The sequence below is a fragment of the Erinaceus europaeus genome, chromosome 17 (assembly GCF_950295315.1).
Source record: "Erinaceus europaeus chromosome 17, mEriEur2.1, whole genome shotgun sequence".
Taxonomy (NCBI): domain Eukaryota; kingdom Metazoa; phylum Chordata; class Mammalia; order Eulipotyphla; family Erinaceidae; genus Erinaceus; species Erinaceus europaeus.
Genome location: NC_080178.1, coordinates 28,986,471 through 29,002,342, shown reverse-complemented (window position 1 = coordinate 29,002,342; position 15,872 = coordinate 28,986,471). Strand labels below are relative to the sequence as shown.

Sequence of the window (15,872 nt, the reverse complement as noted above, 5' to 3'; positions counted from 1 at the left end):
TCTGTATGTCTAAAACAATAACAGTCAGGTGGTGTGTTGCTGTTAAGTGTTGACCTCTCCTGGGTGATTTTGATTTGTAATAAATACAGTACTTCACAGAAAATCATAGGACTTAAAATAATAATAACATTTCAGTGTTTACATAAGAAAGTATTAAACATTAAGGCAGTCTGTAACTACATGTTAATAGGAGTGTGATTTGTACCCTGAAAGGTACTCATTAATACTAGAGAGGCTTAGGTTTTGATATCATAGATTTGCTAATTACATAAACTTTAGACAAGTCAGAAATTGAACTGTCTTAATGCTTTTGAAAATTTCAACATCCTTTTTTTTTGTGTGTGTGGAAAATTCCAAACATTTAAAAATGGGTTGAATGATAATAATAATAATAATAATAATTAATTGATACTTCCCATCATCAATTTCAACAATTATTTTTTATTCTTTTTTTAAATTTTTTTTATTTTTTATTTTATTTATTTATTCCCTTTTTGTTGCCCTTGTTGTTTTATTGTTGTAGTTATTATTATTGTTGTTCTCGTCATTGTTGGATAGGACAGAGAGAAACGGAGAGAGGAGGGGAAGACAGAGATGGGGAGAGAAAGACAGACACCTGCAGACCTGCTTCACCGCCTGTGAAGCGACTCCCCTGCAGGTGGGGAGCCGGGGTTCGAACCGGGATCCCCATTGCCGGTCCTTGTGCTTTGCGCCACCTGCGCTTAACCCGCTGCGCTACAGCCCGACTCCCAGTTTCAACAATTATTAACTCATGGCCAATCTTGCTTCATCTGTACACACACATTCTTTTTTTCCAGACCTGCAAATTTCAGACATCTCAATTCTTTTGTAACATTTTAGTATGTATGGCTATAAAATAAGGACATTAAAAAGACAGTCAAAAGGGGGAGGTGTGCCTGGTAGCACAGCGGGTTAAGTGCACATGGGGGGAAGCGCAAGGACCAGCATAAGGATCCTGGCTGGAGCCCCCCGGCTCCCCACCCACAGGGGAGTCGCTTCACAAGTGGTGAAGCAGGTCTGCAAATGTCTGTCTTTCCCCATCCTCTGTCTTCCCTACCTCTCTCAATCTCTCTGTCCTATCCAACAGCAAAGACAGCAATAACAATAATAAAAACAATAATGATAAATAAAAGGGGGCAATTCATTCAAATAAGATTCACAAACTAAAATTGATTACTATGCTTAAGTTTCTTTTTAATTCTATAGGTTCTTCTTTCACTGTTTAAAGAAGTATTTATTAATTGTGGGGAGAGAACTATAGCATTATTCTAGCATATGTGCTGCTGGGAATCAAATGTAGGATCAAATGTAGGATCCATTACACCACCTCTCAGTCCACTATAGGCGCTTCTCTTTTTTACTCTGTTCTTTATTTCTCTCTTTTTTTCAATATTTTATTTATTAATGAGAAAGACAGGAGAGGAAGAACCAGACCACTCTGGTACATGTGCTGGGTGGGTATTGAACCCGGAACCTCATGCTTGAGAGTCAAATGACCCATCTACTGCGCCACCTCCCGGACTACTATCTTATTTTTTTACTTCCAGGGTTATTGCTGGGGCTTGGTGCCTATACTACAAACCCACTGCTCCTAGAGGCCAGTTTTTTCTCCTATTTTTGTTGCCTTTGTTGTTGTTGTTGTTGCTGCCGTTGTTGGATAGGACAGAAAGAAATTGAGAGAGGAGAGGGAGAGAAAGACAGTTGTAGACCTGCTTCACCACTTATGAAGTGACGCCCCTGAAGGAGGCGAGCTGGGGGTTCAAACCAGGATCCTTACACCAGTCCTTGTGTTTCGTGCCATGTGCACTTACGTCAGTTGAGCTACTGCTCGACCCGGACCACTGTCCTTTTCTATTGAATAAAGCACATCATTTCTTACACGTCAAATAGTTTGAGTTTTGCTGATACTAAGACTGTGCTCTTGAGGCTAGGCAGTGGCACACCTGGTTGAGTGCACACACATTACAGTGCTCAAGGACCCAGGTTCAAGCCCCTGTCCCCATTTGCAGGGGAAAGCTTCATGAATGGTGGAGTAAGGCTGCAGGTGTCTCTGTCTTTTTCCCTCTCTATATCTCCTTCCCTCTCAATTTCTCTGTCTCTATCCAATAATAAATAATTTTTTTAAAAACCTGTGCTATCTACCCAAACAGTGCTCTAGTTAAAACAAAACTGTAGAACCATTTTTGGGGGGGCTGCTGTAGGCCCTGTATTGCTTGTAAATTGCCCATTGAACTAAATAATTTTGCTTCTTTTCCCTAAGCTAATGATTATTTTAGACATGCTTAACTGTCAAGCTCTACTTAGTTTTTTTTTTTTTCTCATGCCTATTAATGAGAGAGAGAGGAGAAAAGAATTAGAGCTTCGGGGGTCAGGCGGTGGCACAGTGGGTAAAGCGCATGTGGCGCAAAGCGCAGGGACCAGCGTAAGGACCCGGTTCGAGCCCCCAGCTCCCTACCTGCAGGGGAGTCGCTTCACAGGCGGTGAAGCAGGTCTGCAGGTGTCTATCTTTCTCTCCCCCTCTCTGTCTTGCCCTCCTCTCTCCATTTCTCTCTGTCCTATCCAACAACGAATAACGTCAACGATGGCAATAATAATAATCACAACAAGGCTACAACAACAAGGGCAACAAAAGGGGGAAAAATGGCCTCCAGGAGCAGTAGATTCATGGTGCAGGCACCAAGCCCAGCAATAACCCTGGAGGAAAAAAAAAAAAAAAAAAGAATTAGAGCTTCACTCTGATGCATATGATATCAAGGATTGAATTCAGGACCTCATGCTTTAGAGTCCAACACTTTATTCACTGCACCACTTCCAGGGCCACTATCTTTTTTTTTTCTCAAATTGTTAAAAGGGTACTTAATGTATGCTATGTATTTTAAATCGTGGTGCCGTCAATATTTATTAGCTTCAGGTTATGCAAAACAAACAAAAAAAACCCCCTCATACTTGAGGTTCCAAGTTCCCAGGTTCAATCCCTTGCATCATCATTAGCCAGAGCAGAGCAGTACCCTAGGAAGGAATGAAGGAAGGAAGAGGATGAAAGACAACAGAGCTGCTATACCACTCTAGAAGCTTCTCTGTGAAGGTGCTCCCAAGTGGTGACTAGTGGTCTAAACCCAGGTCCTTGGGCATGGTGTGATTTGCTAGCCAGTCCTTTGTAAGAGATCGCTAAGCAGATACCACCAGCTTCCTCTTTGCAAAAGCTATGCAGTTTTGCAGGGAACTCCCTTTATTTTGGTGTGATTTTACATTTCCATATAACCAAAAATGAAACAAATATGACAATCTTTTTTTAAGTTTCTTTCTTAATATTTATTCCCTTTAGTTGTCGTTTTGTTGTTGTTATTGATGTCGTTGTTGGATAGAACAGAGAGGAATGGATATAGGAGGGGACGAAAGAGAGGGGGAAAGAGACAGACACCTGCAGACCTGCTTCACTGCCTGTGAAGCCATCCCCCTATAGGTGGGGTGCCGGGGGCTCCAACCGGGATCCTAACGCCAGTCCTTGTGCTTTGTGCCAAGTGCGCTTAACCCAATGCGCTATAGCCCGACTCCTGACAATCTTTTGAATACTTAAAAGGAAACAAACATATTGCAAAAGATTATATACGAAGTCAAATTACTGATTTTAGTATTGTCATAGGGCCCTTTTACAAGTTTAAACTCTCTGGGCTGGCAAGATTGTCCACATGGATAGTGTACTTAATTTGTCATGTAGTCACCTACATTCTAGCCGGGCTCTTACCGGGATCCTTACGCCGGCCCTTGCGCTTTGCGCCACGTGCGCTTAACCCACTGCGCTACCGTCCGACTCCCCCAGTTTACTATTTCCCTCCTAAAGCAAATTCTTAATTAAAGACTTCTCTGTATCTAAGGAAAAATATTTCCCCCTATTTTTAGTGACTTAACTGTCTCACAGAATTCTTCATCAGATTTCAGGGGTATAATTTCACATACACAAATGGTATGTATGAAAACACACCCTACTGGGAGTCGGGCGGTAGCGTAAGCGGGTTAAGCTCGGGTGGCACAAAGCTCAAGGACTGGCAGAAGGATCCCAGTTCGAGCCCCGGCTCCCCACCTACCGGGGAGTCGCTTCACAGGCGGTGAAACAGATCTGAAGGTGTCTATCTTTCTCTCCCCCTCTCTGTCTTCCCCTCTGCTCTCCATTTCTCTTTGTCCTAATAACGACGACATCAATAACAACAACAATAATAACTACGACAACAATAAAAAAGAAACAAGGGCAATAAAAGGGAAAATAAATAAATATAAAAAATTTAAAAAAGACTAAGGGCAACAAAAAGGGAAATAAATAAATATAAAAAAAAACCCTCCACCAAAATCTGCAAGCCCCCCCCCAAATTAAAAATCAGTTCTCACAGAGCCCAAGAGATCATTTGGTTACTTTTTTTTCTGGCAAATATTTTAATAATTTGTATGCACATAGGAGGGAAACCATCTATCTGCTAGTGTCCTTTACCTCTTATTTCACTTAGCATATTCACCTCTGTTTAAGGAAAAAAATATTTTAGTGTGCTACTTAGTGAATAGTTTGAAGGTATTCTGCATTCAGCCTTCAATATTTCAGGAATAAGTCTATTTACATGTGATCTAGCTAGAATATTTCTTTTTTTTTTAAATATTTTATTTATTTATTCCCTTTTGTTGCCCTTGTTGTTTTATTGTTGTAGTTATTATTGTTGTTGTTGTTGGATAGGACAGAGAGAAATGGAGAGAGAAGGGGAAGACAGAGAGGAGGAGAGAAAGATAGACACCTGCAGACCTGCTTCACCGTCTGTGAAGGGACTCCCCTGCAGGTGGGGAGCCGGGGTTCGAACCGGGATCCTTATGCCGGTCCTTGTGCTTTGCGCCACCTGCGCTTAACCCACTGCGCTACAGCCCGACTCCCCAGAATATTTCTTTTTAAAAATATTCCCTTTTGTTGATCTTGTTTTATTGTTGTAGTTATTGATGTCGTTGTTGTTGGATAGGACAGAGAAATAGAGAGAGGAGGGGAAGACAGAGAGGAGAGAAAGACACCTGCAGACCTGCTTCACCGCTTGTGAAGCGACTCCCCTACAGTTGGGGAGCTGGGGGCTCTTACACGGGTCCTTGTGCTTTGAGCCACCTGCGCTTAGCCCGCTGCGCTACCGCCCGACTCCCAGAATATTTCTTGAAAGCCCTAATTCCACTCTCTTGTTCTGGTAGTTAAATGGGCTTTATAGGTTACAGGTAGAAGACTTGATTATTACCTTAATTTGTCTAAAGCAGTAGTGATTTATTTATTTTAAAGGTATGTTTTAGAAATGCTTAGTGTAGGGGGGCGGCCGGTGGCACAGCAGGTTAAGCGCACATGGTGCGAAGCGCAAGGACCGGCTTGTAAGTACCCGGGTTGGAGCCCCGGGTTCGGCTCCCCAACCGCAGAGGGGTTCGCTTCACAAGCCGTGAAGCAGGTCTGCAGGTGTCTATCCTTCTCTCCCCCCTCTGCATTTCTCTCTGTCCTATCCAACAACAACAGCAATGACAACAATAGCAATAACTATAGCAACAACAACAAGGACAACAAAATAGGAAAAATAGCCTCCAGGAGCAGTGGATTGTAGTGCAGGCACTGAGCCCTGGAGGCAAAAAAAAAAAAAAAAAAAAGAAGAAAGAAATGCGCAGTGTTTAAGAATCATGAACCACTTTTTTTTTTTTTTTTAAAGATTAGACACAAAACAGTGTCCGTGTAGTTTGCTAACTTAACTGCTACAGATGAGAAAAAAAAATATGGTTTTCCTGGAGCAGTAAATAGTTGGGCGAGTTAGAAGCAGCCCACACTACCGGTGGCAGAATGGAATAGGTTCCTAAACAGGCTTAACATGATGTTTTCCCTTCTAGGACACCAAAGGAACGTCAGACTCCGAATGACGCTGGCTTTATGAAGTACTTATTACAAGTTGAACACTTATAAGAATCATTTGTCCCCTTGCCTTTTCAGGGCTTAAGCCCCGTTCTTTCTATTGACCCTAAAATTAAACCGAAGTCTGAATCATTATGAAGTGAGCGGCTTTGTAGGTGGTGGGCATGGCTTTTTTTTTTTTTTTTTTTTTAACGGCCACAATAAAAGTAAGGAATAAATGACGTGCAGCTACAAAACACGATGCAATATTTAAATTTTAAAATTCGGGCGGGGCAGCTTAATGCAGCCTTTCCTTTTCCTTTCCTTGACAAACTGGGCGCGGACTGTCAGAGGGGATGGCACCCTTTTCCCGCGCCGCGCGCAGTACCGGGCACCCGCGTCGCCTCCCGCGCTGCCGTACGGGAACATGGCGCCGCCCAGAGTGGGACGAGCGCTGGCGCCATGAGAACCACAGACCACTGAGTCCCCACCTCGGCAGCCCCAGAGTCTCCTTTCGCGCTTCTCCCTAAGAAACCGCGCCTCTCCGCTCCGAGTCTCTCTGCCGGCCGCAGCACCACTTCCGTGGGCACTCGGCCCCGCTTACGCCATTCCGTACAAAGACATGGCGGCGCCCTGAGTGGGGCGGGCGTCTCCCGGCTGAGCGATGCCTCCCCTTTCCCGACAGTGAGGAGCGGCCGCGCTGGCCGCTGCCCATCCGAGCTGGGCCGGGAGGACTATCCGGAGCGCGACGGGGGATGCAGCCTCAGAGGAGCCGAGGCTGAAGTGTCTGCGTCCGCCGCGCGCCGCTCCCGCCGCCGCCGCGGTGCCAGCCCGCGCGAATCCGCGTGGGAGCAGCAGGAGGGAGACGCCAAGTCCGCGGCAGGTGAGGCGAAGCGACGCGGAGACCTGCTGCCTGGCGGCGCTCAGGCGGGAAGCAGGAGGCCGAGACCCCAGGCTTTTCTTAGGCTCTTCCCTTCGGATTGTGGGCCGGGTGCTGTGGGGTGGAGGCGAGGCAGGTTGGGGGGCGCCACCTGCCCTTGTCGCCCCCGCCCCATCCAGGCGCCCGCCGCTGCAGCGCTGGATCCCAGCTGGGCCACTCCCTCGCCGGCCCAGAGAGTTGTTTACAACAGGACCTGGACCCTGGCGGGCCGCGGCGCAGGGTGCCAGGGAAGGTGTCCCCCGGCGTCGCTGGACAGAGCCCTTTCCTCTTACTGACAGACCTTTTCTGCTGGGGAGTCTCATGTGTCCAGTCTGGGCCGGGCCGGGCGCGCAGCTCGGGTAGCCGGTGTCTCTGGCCCCGCGGAGCATCCTCCCACCCGGTTCCCTTTTAGGCACATTGAATGAATGAGCACTCTGAGCAGTTCCGTGTCTCTTCGCTGACTCGTATGGTCCCTGTAAGTATGGTTACCATAGTGGGAAGTCCTGGTGTGCCAGCTGCTGATATGCTTTCTGTTATTTAATCTTCTAAAACCAAGAAGTAACTGGGTTGCTGCATTTTACAGGTGAAGACAGTGAAGTTTACACAGCTAGTAAAGAGGCAGAATTGAATTCCAGGTTCCTCTGAGACCAACGCCCGTCCCTCGCACATGTAATGAATGACATCAGAGAGATGACACAGCTATCAAGAGATACTTAGTGGGTGTGGCGGGGGGGGGGAGGGAGTGCATTTGTATGTATGGAGCATTCATGGGGACTATGGTACGTCTTGGCCCTTAAGTCAAAAATCTAGGTGACTAGTTTTATTTATTTATTTCATGGGAGAGAGACGAGAGAAATGTTCTCTGACATCTGTGGTGTGGGGGGATACTACCAGGCCCCCCCCCAGGCATGCGCTCTACCTGCTGAGCCATTTTCTTGTTAAAGAGGCAAAACAGGGCGGGGTAGATAGTGTACCGGTTATGCAAAGCGACTCTCATGCCTCTGGCTCCAAAGTGCCAGGTTCAATCCCCCGCACCACCATAGGCCAGAGCTAAGCAGTGCTCTGGTGTTTCTCTCTGTGTCTCTCTGCATCTCTCTCAAAATAAATAAACACTAAAAAAAAGGCAAAACAAAAAACTAGTTATCTTACAAAATAGTCACAACCCATCTTATCATCTTTATCACCTGCCATTTCTGAGTGCTCTGTCACAGGCATATTCTGTGTGACTTGCCCCTGTCCCCTTCTCACCTCCTCTAAGCAATATTATTTTAATTGAGTAAACATTATTATTATTTTTATTGATTTTATTTGTTTTCCCTTTTGTTGCCTTTGTTTTTTATTGTTGTTGTAGGTATTATTGTTGTTTTTGTTGTCATTGTTGTTGGATAGGACAGAGAGAAATAGAAAGAGGAGGGGAAGACGTGGCGGGGGAGAAAGACAGACACCTGCAGACCTGCTTCACCGCCTGTGAAGGGACTCCCCTGCAGGTGGGGAGCCGGGGCTCGAACTGGGATGATTAAGGCAGTCCTTGGCTGCGCGCCATGTGCACTTAACCTGCTGCGCTACCGCTAGACTCCCGGGTAAACCTTATTTTATAACAAATCTATTTAAATCTATTGAAATACCGCCTTCTGGGAAGAATATTCTGTTTGTTTATTTGTTATTGGCTAGAGACAGAGAAATTGAGAGAGAAGGGGGAGACAGAGAGGAAGAGAGACAGATGCCTGCAGAGCTGTTTCACAGCTTGTGAGGCAACTCCACTGCAGGTGGGGAGCCGGGGTCTCGAACCGGGATTCTAACCAGTCCCTTGCGCTTTGCGCCACGTGTGCTTAAGCCTCTGTGCTACCGCTGACTCCCTCTTGGGAAGAATATTCATTCTAACCTCTTTCCAGACAGAATTAATTTATTCTATTATACTCTCTTAGTAATTTCATAATGTGAGTAAGGCTTAAGTTTTACTGTGGTTCCTTTAAGTGTGTCATTCTCCTCTAGATAATGTCTTTCATCTTCCTATTCTTATTTAAATAAGCGTGTTTTGAATTGAAGTTAAGACGGTGATTAGTGTTCTATGTCTAGTAACCAACCCACAGCAGTTCAGAGAAAGGTGCAACACTGTTGAGGTTATGGAAATGTTAATGGGAGGAGGTAGCAGTTGAGTGGAATCTTTAAAGGTTGGGCTTAGTTTTTTTAACTGAGTACTATATTAAAGACCTGGAAATTATTCCTCTTCACTGTGGAGAATGAGTTACTTCCTTTTTTAAATCTTCTTCTGAGCATGTAAACAGGATACAATTACAAGTGTTATTATTGGAAGTCGGGCGGTAGCGCAGCAGGTTAAGTGCAAGGATCCGGGTTCCAGCCCCTGGTTCCCTACCTGCAGGGACGTCGCTTCACAGGCAGCAAAGCAGATCAGCAGGTGTCTATCTTTCTCTCCCCCTCTCTGTCTTCTCCTTCTGTCTCCATTTCTCTCTGTCCTAACAACGATGACATCAGTAACAACAACAATAACAATAACAACAACAATGAAAAACAAGGGCAACAAAAGGGAAAATAAGTAAATAAATATGAAAAAAATTAAAAAAAGAAATGTTATTATTTATTCTTTTTCATAGAATATACTGGTAGTGCTATCTTTTAGATCTTGGGACATTTCCAGCACATAATAAGATTTAGGACATTGAGGGGAGGGGTTTCTGGGGTGGGGGTGTTGGAAAGTAAATTGGGACTAGAGCAGGAAACTACATTAAAACAACCTTCACAATAATAATACAGATCTGAAAAATGTCAGTTCCAATAACTTCATTCTCTTTAATGGAAGTCTCTGAAATTTCAGATAATTATATCAAGTGATTCTTCTCTCTAACATGCAGAAGAGAGTCTGCCAAGCCTCCTGAAAGCAATTCATTGTTTCCTTTGATCTCTTGAGTACCTTCCAGGTGTGTAGTAAAGTCTAATTAGTATTTACAAAAAGTTTTTGTGTTATTCAGATGCTAATAATACCAATGCTAATTGTTTTCAGTATTGTAAATGCAGAGACATTGCATCTTCTCCCTTAAGTAAAATATTTTAGGAGTAGAAGATTCAAGGGAAGAAAAATTGGGGGAGGGGAAACGTTGACAGTTCCAGGCCTTTAACACTGGCTAAAACCTAAATTTACCCATATTCTAATCAGCAACTAAAAAAAAAAAATAGAGCCACACCCAGTTTGCAACTTCATGCTTTACTCATCATTTTTTCCTGCTGACAAGTACTTCATAAAAATACTTGCCCTACACATTCTTTTTAAATGCTTCATAAGCCTCTATTTTAATCTGTCACCCCCAGGTATCTTTTCTTTCCCACATAATATGAGTAGGAAACCAACTTCTTAGTTCCTTGTGTTTTCTTGGAAAACTGAGTAAAAGAATTATTTTCTACTTCTCATAAATGAAAAACATTGGTAGTTAAAACACACATTCATTAAAATAGAAGCTGAGAGACCAGGCGGTGGCACACCTGGTTAAACACACACATTACAATGCTCAAGGACCCAGGTTCAAGCCCCTGGTCCCTACCTGCAGGGAGAAGCTTCACAGGTGGTGAAGCAGGGCTGCAGGTTTCTCTTTGTATCTCTCCCTCTCTATATCTTCCCCCTCCCGTCTCAATTTCTCTTTGTCTCTATCCAATAAAAAATAAATAAAAATGGATGTTAGAAGATTAAAAAAAGAAGAAGAAGCTGTTTGGAGCTGGATGGTGGCACACCTGGTTAAGCACACATGTTACAATGTGCAAGGACATGGGTTCAAGCCCCCAATCCCCATCTACAGGAGGGGGAAAGCTTCATGAGTGGTGAAGCAGGGCTGCAGGTGTCTCTCTCTCTCTCACGCTTGATTTCTGGCTGTTTCTATCTAACAAATAAACATTTAAAAGGAAGAAAGAAAGAAAGAAAGAAAGAAAGAAAGAGAAAAAGAAAGGAAGAAAGGGAGAGAATCTGGGTGGAGGGTAGATAGCATAATGGTTATGCAAAGAGACTCTCCTGCCTGAGGCTCCAAAGTCCCAGGTTCAATTCCCGCCCCCCCCACCACCACCCCATAAGCCAGAGCTGAGCAGTGCTCTGGTTAAAAAAAAAAAAAGAGAGAGAGAGAGAGACAATCTGTCTGTTATTCATGGTGCTATCTTTAACAATTTAAGGCCCTGTGTTTTTCTAACATGATACTTAGGTGGGATGAAATTATTCAACTTTGTGACTCTTGGGGACAAGTTTACAAATTTGATAGATCGCAAGTATCATTTTCAGGTGTCTGTCAGTTACTAAAATAGAATATTACAGGGGGCTGGGCAGTGGTGCACCAGGTTGAGGGAGCGTACATGTTACCATGCATAAAGATTGGGGCTTGAGCCCCCACTCTCCACTGGCACGAGGGAAGCATCACAAGCAGTGAAGCCGGCCTGCAGATGGCTCTCTCCCTCTCTGTCTCCCCTGCCCCTCTCAATATCTCCCTGTCCTCTCAAATGAAATAGAAAGAAGAAAAAAATGGCTACTAGGAGCAATGGAGTCATCATTTCCAAAAGAAAATGGAATGTTACAGATGGATAAGGTCTTAGGAAGCTCTTTTATGCTATGGACAATAAAATTGAAACTCAAGGAAATAAATGATTTGCCCAGAATAGCACTGCTAGTTAGTGACAACTGAAATGTATATATATTTTTCTCTTTCTCAGGAAAGTGAATCATTTGAATGAAAATGTCTGAGAACAAGTCCAGTATAAATGAAGCAGGAAAATCAAAGCCAAAGGATTCCAAGCAAGACCTTGAAGATGCTGTGGAAGGTTCTGATGCAGCTTTACAGAAGAAGATAAAACCAGGTTCTCCCAGCACTCAGAGAGGGCAAAGACCTCATTGTAAGCAAATTTGACTATGATTCACAGCAGATCTGTGTTTTCAGGAGATTTTTTTTAATGTTTTTTATTTTATTTATTTATTTTCCCTTTTGTTGCCCTTGTCTTTTTGTTGTTGTTGTTGTTGTAATTATTGTTGTTGTTATTGATGTCATTATTGTTAGATAGGACAGAGAGAAATGGAGAGAGGAGGGGAAGACAGAGAGGGGGAGAGAAAGACACCTGCAGACCTGCTTCACCACCTGTGAAACGACTCCCCTGTAGGTGGGGAGCTGGGGGCTCGAACCAGGATCCTTACACAGGTCCTTGTGCTTTGTGCCACTTGCGCTTGACCCACTACGCTACCGCCTGAACATTATGGACTTTAAATTTCAACTTCTTTTTCTTCTTTTTAAAAATATTTATTTGGGGAGTCAGGCTGTAGCGCAGAGGGTTAAGCGCAGGTGGCGCAAAGCACAAGGAACATCAATAACAACAATAACCACAGTAATAAAACAACAAGGGCAGCATAAGGATCCCGGTACGAGCCCCGACTCCCCACCTTCAGGGGAGTCACTTCACAAGCGGTGAAGCAGGTCTGCAGGTGTCTATCTTTCTCTCCCCCTCTTTGTCTTCCCCTCCTCTCTCCATTTCTCTGTCCTATCCAACAACAACGACAGCAGTGATAACTACAACAATAAAACAACAAGGGCAACAAAAGGGAAAAAATAAATAAAATAAAACACTGGGGAGGTGACTGTACTTTAAAAAAAATTTTTAAAAATTTATTTGTGGGAGTCAGGCAATAGCACAGTGGGTTAAGCGCAGGTGGCGCAAAGTACAAGGGACATCAATAACAACAATAACCACAATAATAAAACAACAAGGGCAACATGCGGTGTAAAGCACAAGGACTGCGTAAGGATCCCGGTTCGAGCCCCCTGCTCCCCACCTGTAGGGGGGTCGATTCACAGGTGGTGAAGCAGGTCTGCAGGTGTCTATCTTTCTCTCCCCCTCCATTTCTCTCTGTCCTATCCAACAACAATAATAACTACAACAATAAAACAAGGGCAACAAAAAGGAATGAATAAATAAGTAAATAAATAAATTTATTTATTTATTTGTGTGGTCTGATAAATCATTGGACTCTCAAGTCTGAGCTCCAGAGTTCGATCCCTGGCTGTAAATGCATCAGAGTGATGTCTGGTTCTTTCTCTCTCTTCTCCTATCCTTCTCATTGATAAATAAATAAAATATTTCCTTCAGGAGATATTTTTATTAAGCTTCCTCATACACATGACCTAGAGAAAGGTTCTTTTTTTAAAAATTTTAAATATTTATTTATTTATTTTCCCTTCTGTTGCCCTTGTTTTTTTTTTTTTTTAAATTTATTTCTTTATTGGGGAATGGGGAATTAACGTTTTACATTCAACAGTAAATACAATAGTTTGTTCATGCATAACATTCCCCAGTTTCCCATTTAACAATACAACCCCCACTATGTCATTTATCATCCTTCATGGACCTGTATTCTCCCCACCCACCCACCCCAGAGTCTTTTACTTTGGTGCGATATGCCAGTTACATTTCAGGTTCTACTTGTGTTTTCGTTTCTGATCTTGTTTTTCAACTACTGCCTGAGAATGAGATCATCCATATTCATCCTTCTGTTTCTGACTTATTTCACATAACATGAATTTTTCAAGGTCCATCCAAGATCGGCTGAAAACGGTGAAGTCACCATTTTTTACAGCTGAGTAGTATTCCATTGTGTATATATACCACAACTTGCTCAGCCACTCATCTGTTGTTGGACACCTGGGTTGCTTCCAGGTTGAGAAAGGTTCTAATAACAATAACTTAATAGCTTTTAAGAATAAGAGTTTCAGTTGGTGTCCTACTTACTTGTGTATTTTCAGTTACAGGATAAATTAAAATCAAGAGGGGCCAGGGACATACAAACTATTGTATTTACTGTTGAATGTAAAACATTAATTCCCCAATAAATTTAAAAAAGGAGGGGCCAGGGAATGCACACATTACAGTGAGCAAGGATTCCAGTTCAAGTCCTTGGTACCCTCTTGTAAGGGGAAGCTCTGTAAGAGTTGATAAAGTGCTACAGGTCTCTCTCTCTTTTTCTCTCTTTGTCTCTCTCCCTCCCTCTTTCTCTTTATCCCCCTCTACTTTGTCTTCCCTCTCTATATCCAAACTAAATCGATAAACAAATATATATTTTTAAATATTTTATTTATCAATGAGAAGCTGGGGACTCGAACCGGGATCCTTATGCCAGTCCTTGTGCCCTTGTTGTTTTATTATTGTAGTTATTGTTGTCATTGATGTTCCTTGTGCTTTGTGCCACCTGCGCTTAACCCACTGTGCTATTGCCTGACTCCCACAAATAATTTTTTTTTTAAAGATTTTATTTATTTGTTAATGAGAAACATAGGTGGAGAGAGAAAGAACCAGGCATCATCCTGGTACATGTGCTGCCGGGGATTGAACTCAGGACCACATGCTTGAGAGTCTGATGCTTTATCCATTGCGCCACCTCCCGGACCACCCACAAATAAATATTTTTAAAAAGAAGAAAAAGAAGTTGAAATTTGAAGTCCATAATGTTCATGTTTTCCTCCAGCCACAGCAATAGTTCAATTTCTCTGAAGTGTTATGAGAAATGGGAGGGCGGAGTACATATTGTAGCTTTAATTAACAAAGGGGTAAAATCTGAGACAGGTTCTAGCCCAGACTGTACTTGTGCAGGTTTGAAATTAAAAAAAAAAACAAAAAAATGTTTGAATGTGAGTGAGTTCACCACACCCTAATTTCATTGCCTGGAGGTTTAGTTCCCAGGAGGCTGAGTGGACTCAGTTTGCTGAATGTGTGTGGTGAAATCATTTCAGAGTCTTGGCAGAGAGCAGACCTAGATGAAAGCCTGGCAATTTCTATACAACAGTAGGTCCAACTCTTGTCTTTTATTAAGGAGACTTAACTTTTTGAAGTGATTCCAAAAATGAAAGTTTTAAGAGGAAGAGTCATAGTCTAAGAATGTCAAGTGTTGATGTTATCATCTTAAAAATGATTGTGATCACAGGCCCGGAGATAGCTCACTTTACCTTGTGTGAGAATCTGGGTTTGAGCTCCTAACCACACACTGGTCATCATGCATACATGTGGTGCTGTGGTGTCTCTTCTTGTCTGTCTGTCTGTCTGTCTCTCATCTTCCACTGGAAAAACAGTCAACTGGGAGCAAAGCCCCAGTGGCAAAAAGTGAAATAAAATAAAGTGTGTGATCAGTAATTTTAATATTTTGAGTGGGTCTGGTTGGTAGTGCACTGGGTTAAGTGCAAGGACCTGCATAAGGATCCCAGTTTGAGTCCCCAGCTTCCCACCTGCAGGCAGGGTCACTTTACAAGCAAGCAGTGAAGCAGGTTTGTAAATGTCTGTCTTTCTCTCCCCCTCCCTGTCTTCCCCTCCTCTCTCAGTTTCTCTCTGTCTTATCCAATAAAAATGGAAAAAATGGCCTCCAGGAGCAGTGGATTTGTGGTGCAGGCACCAAGCCCCATTGATAACCCTGGAGGCAATATATATATATACATATATATATATATATATATATATATATATATATATATATATATATATATATATGTATTTTTTTTTAATTTTATTTTATTTTATTTTATTTTTTTTCCTTTTTTTTTATTTAAGAAAGGATTAATTAACAAAACCATAGGGTAGGAGGGGTACAACTCCACACAATTCCCACCGCCCAATCTCCATATCCCACCCCCTCCCCCAATAGCTTTACCATTCTCTATCCCTCTGGGAGCATGGACCCAGTGTCATTGAGGGTTGCAGAAGGTAGAAGGTCTGGCTTCTGTAATTGCTTCCTCGCTGAACATGGGCGTTGACTGGTCAGTCCATACTCCCAGTCTGCCTCTCTCTTTCCCTAGTAGGATGGGTCTCTGGGGAAGCTGAGCTCCAGGACACATTGGTGGTGTCTTCAATCCAGGGAAGTCTGGCCGGCATCCTGATGATACCTGGATCCTGGTGACTGAAAAGAGAGTTAACATACAAAGCCAAACAAATTGTTGAGCAATCATGGACCCAAAGCTTGGAAAAGTGGAGAGGAAGTATTAGGGAGGTACTCACTGCAAACTCTAGTATACTTCTGCTTTCTCACTTTGG

At 43.2% G+C, this 15,872-nt stretch overlaps 1 protein-coding gene across 2 annotated transcripts in view; it reads left to right on the top strand.

Annotated features, from left to right (window-relative positions):
* The first annotated feature begins 6,650 nt into the window (after nucleotides 1-6,650).
* TCP11L1 (t-complex 11 like 1) overlaps nucleotides 6,651-15,872 on the top strand; it is a 68,782-nt gene continuing 59,560 nt past the window's right edge. For both annotated transcript variants that reach the window (XM_060176631.1, XM_007530103.3), the window contains exons 1-2: nucleotides 6,651-6,788; nucleotides 11,526-11,705. In XM_060176631.1, the coding sequence (XP_060032614.1) occupies nucleotides 11,543-11,705 (163 nt within the window). In that variant the 5' untranslated portion in view covers nucleotides 6,651-6,788; nucleotides 11,526-11,542. The remainder of the gene's footprint in view (nucleotides 6,789-11,525; nucleotides 11,706-15,872) is intronic.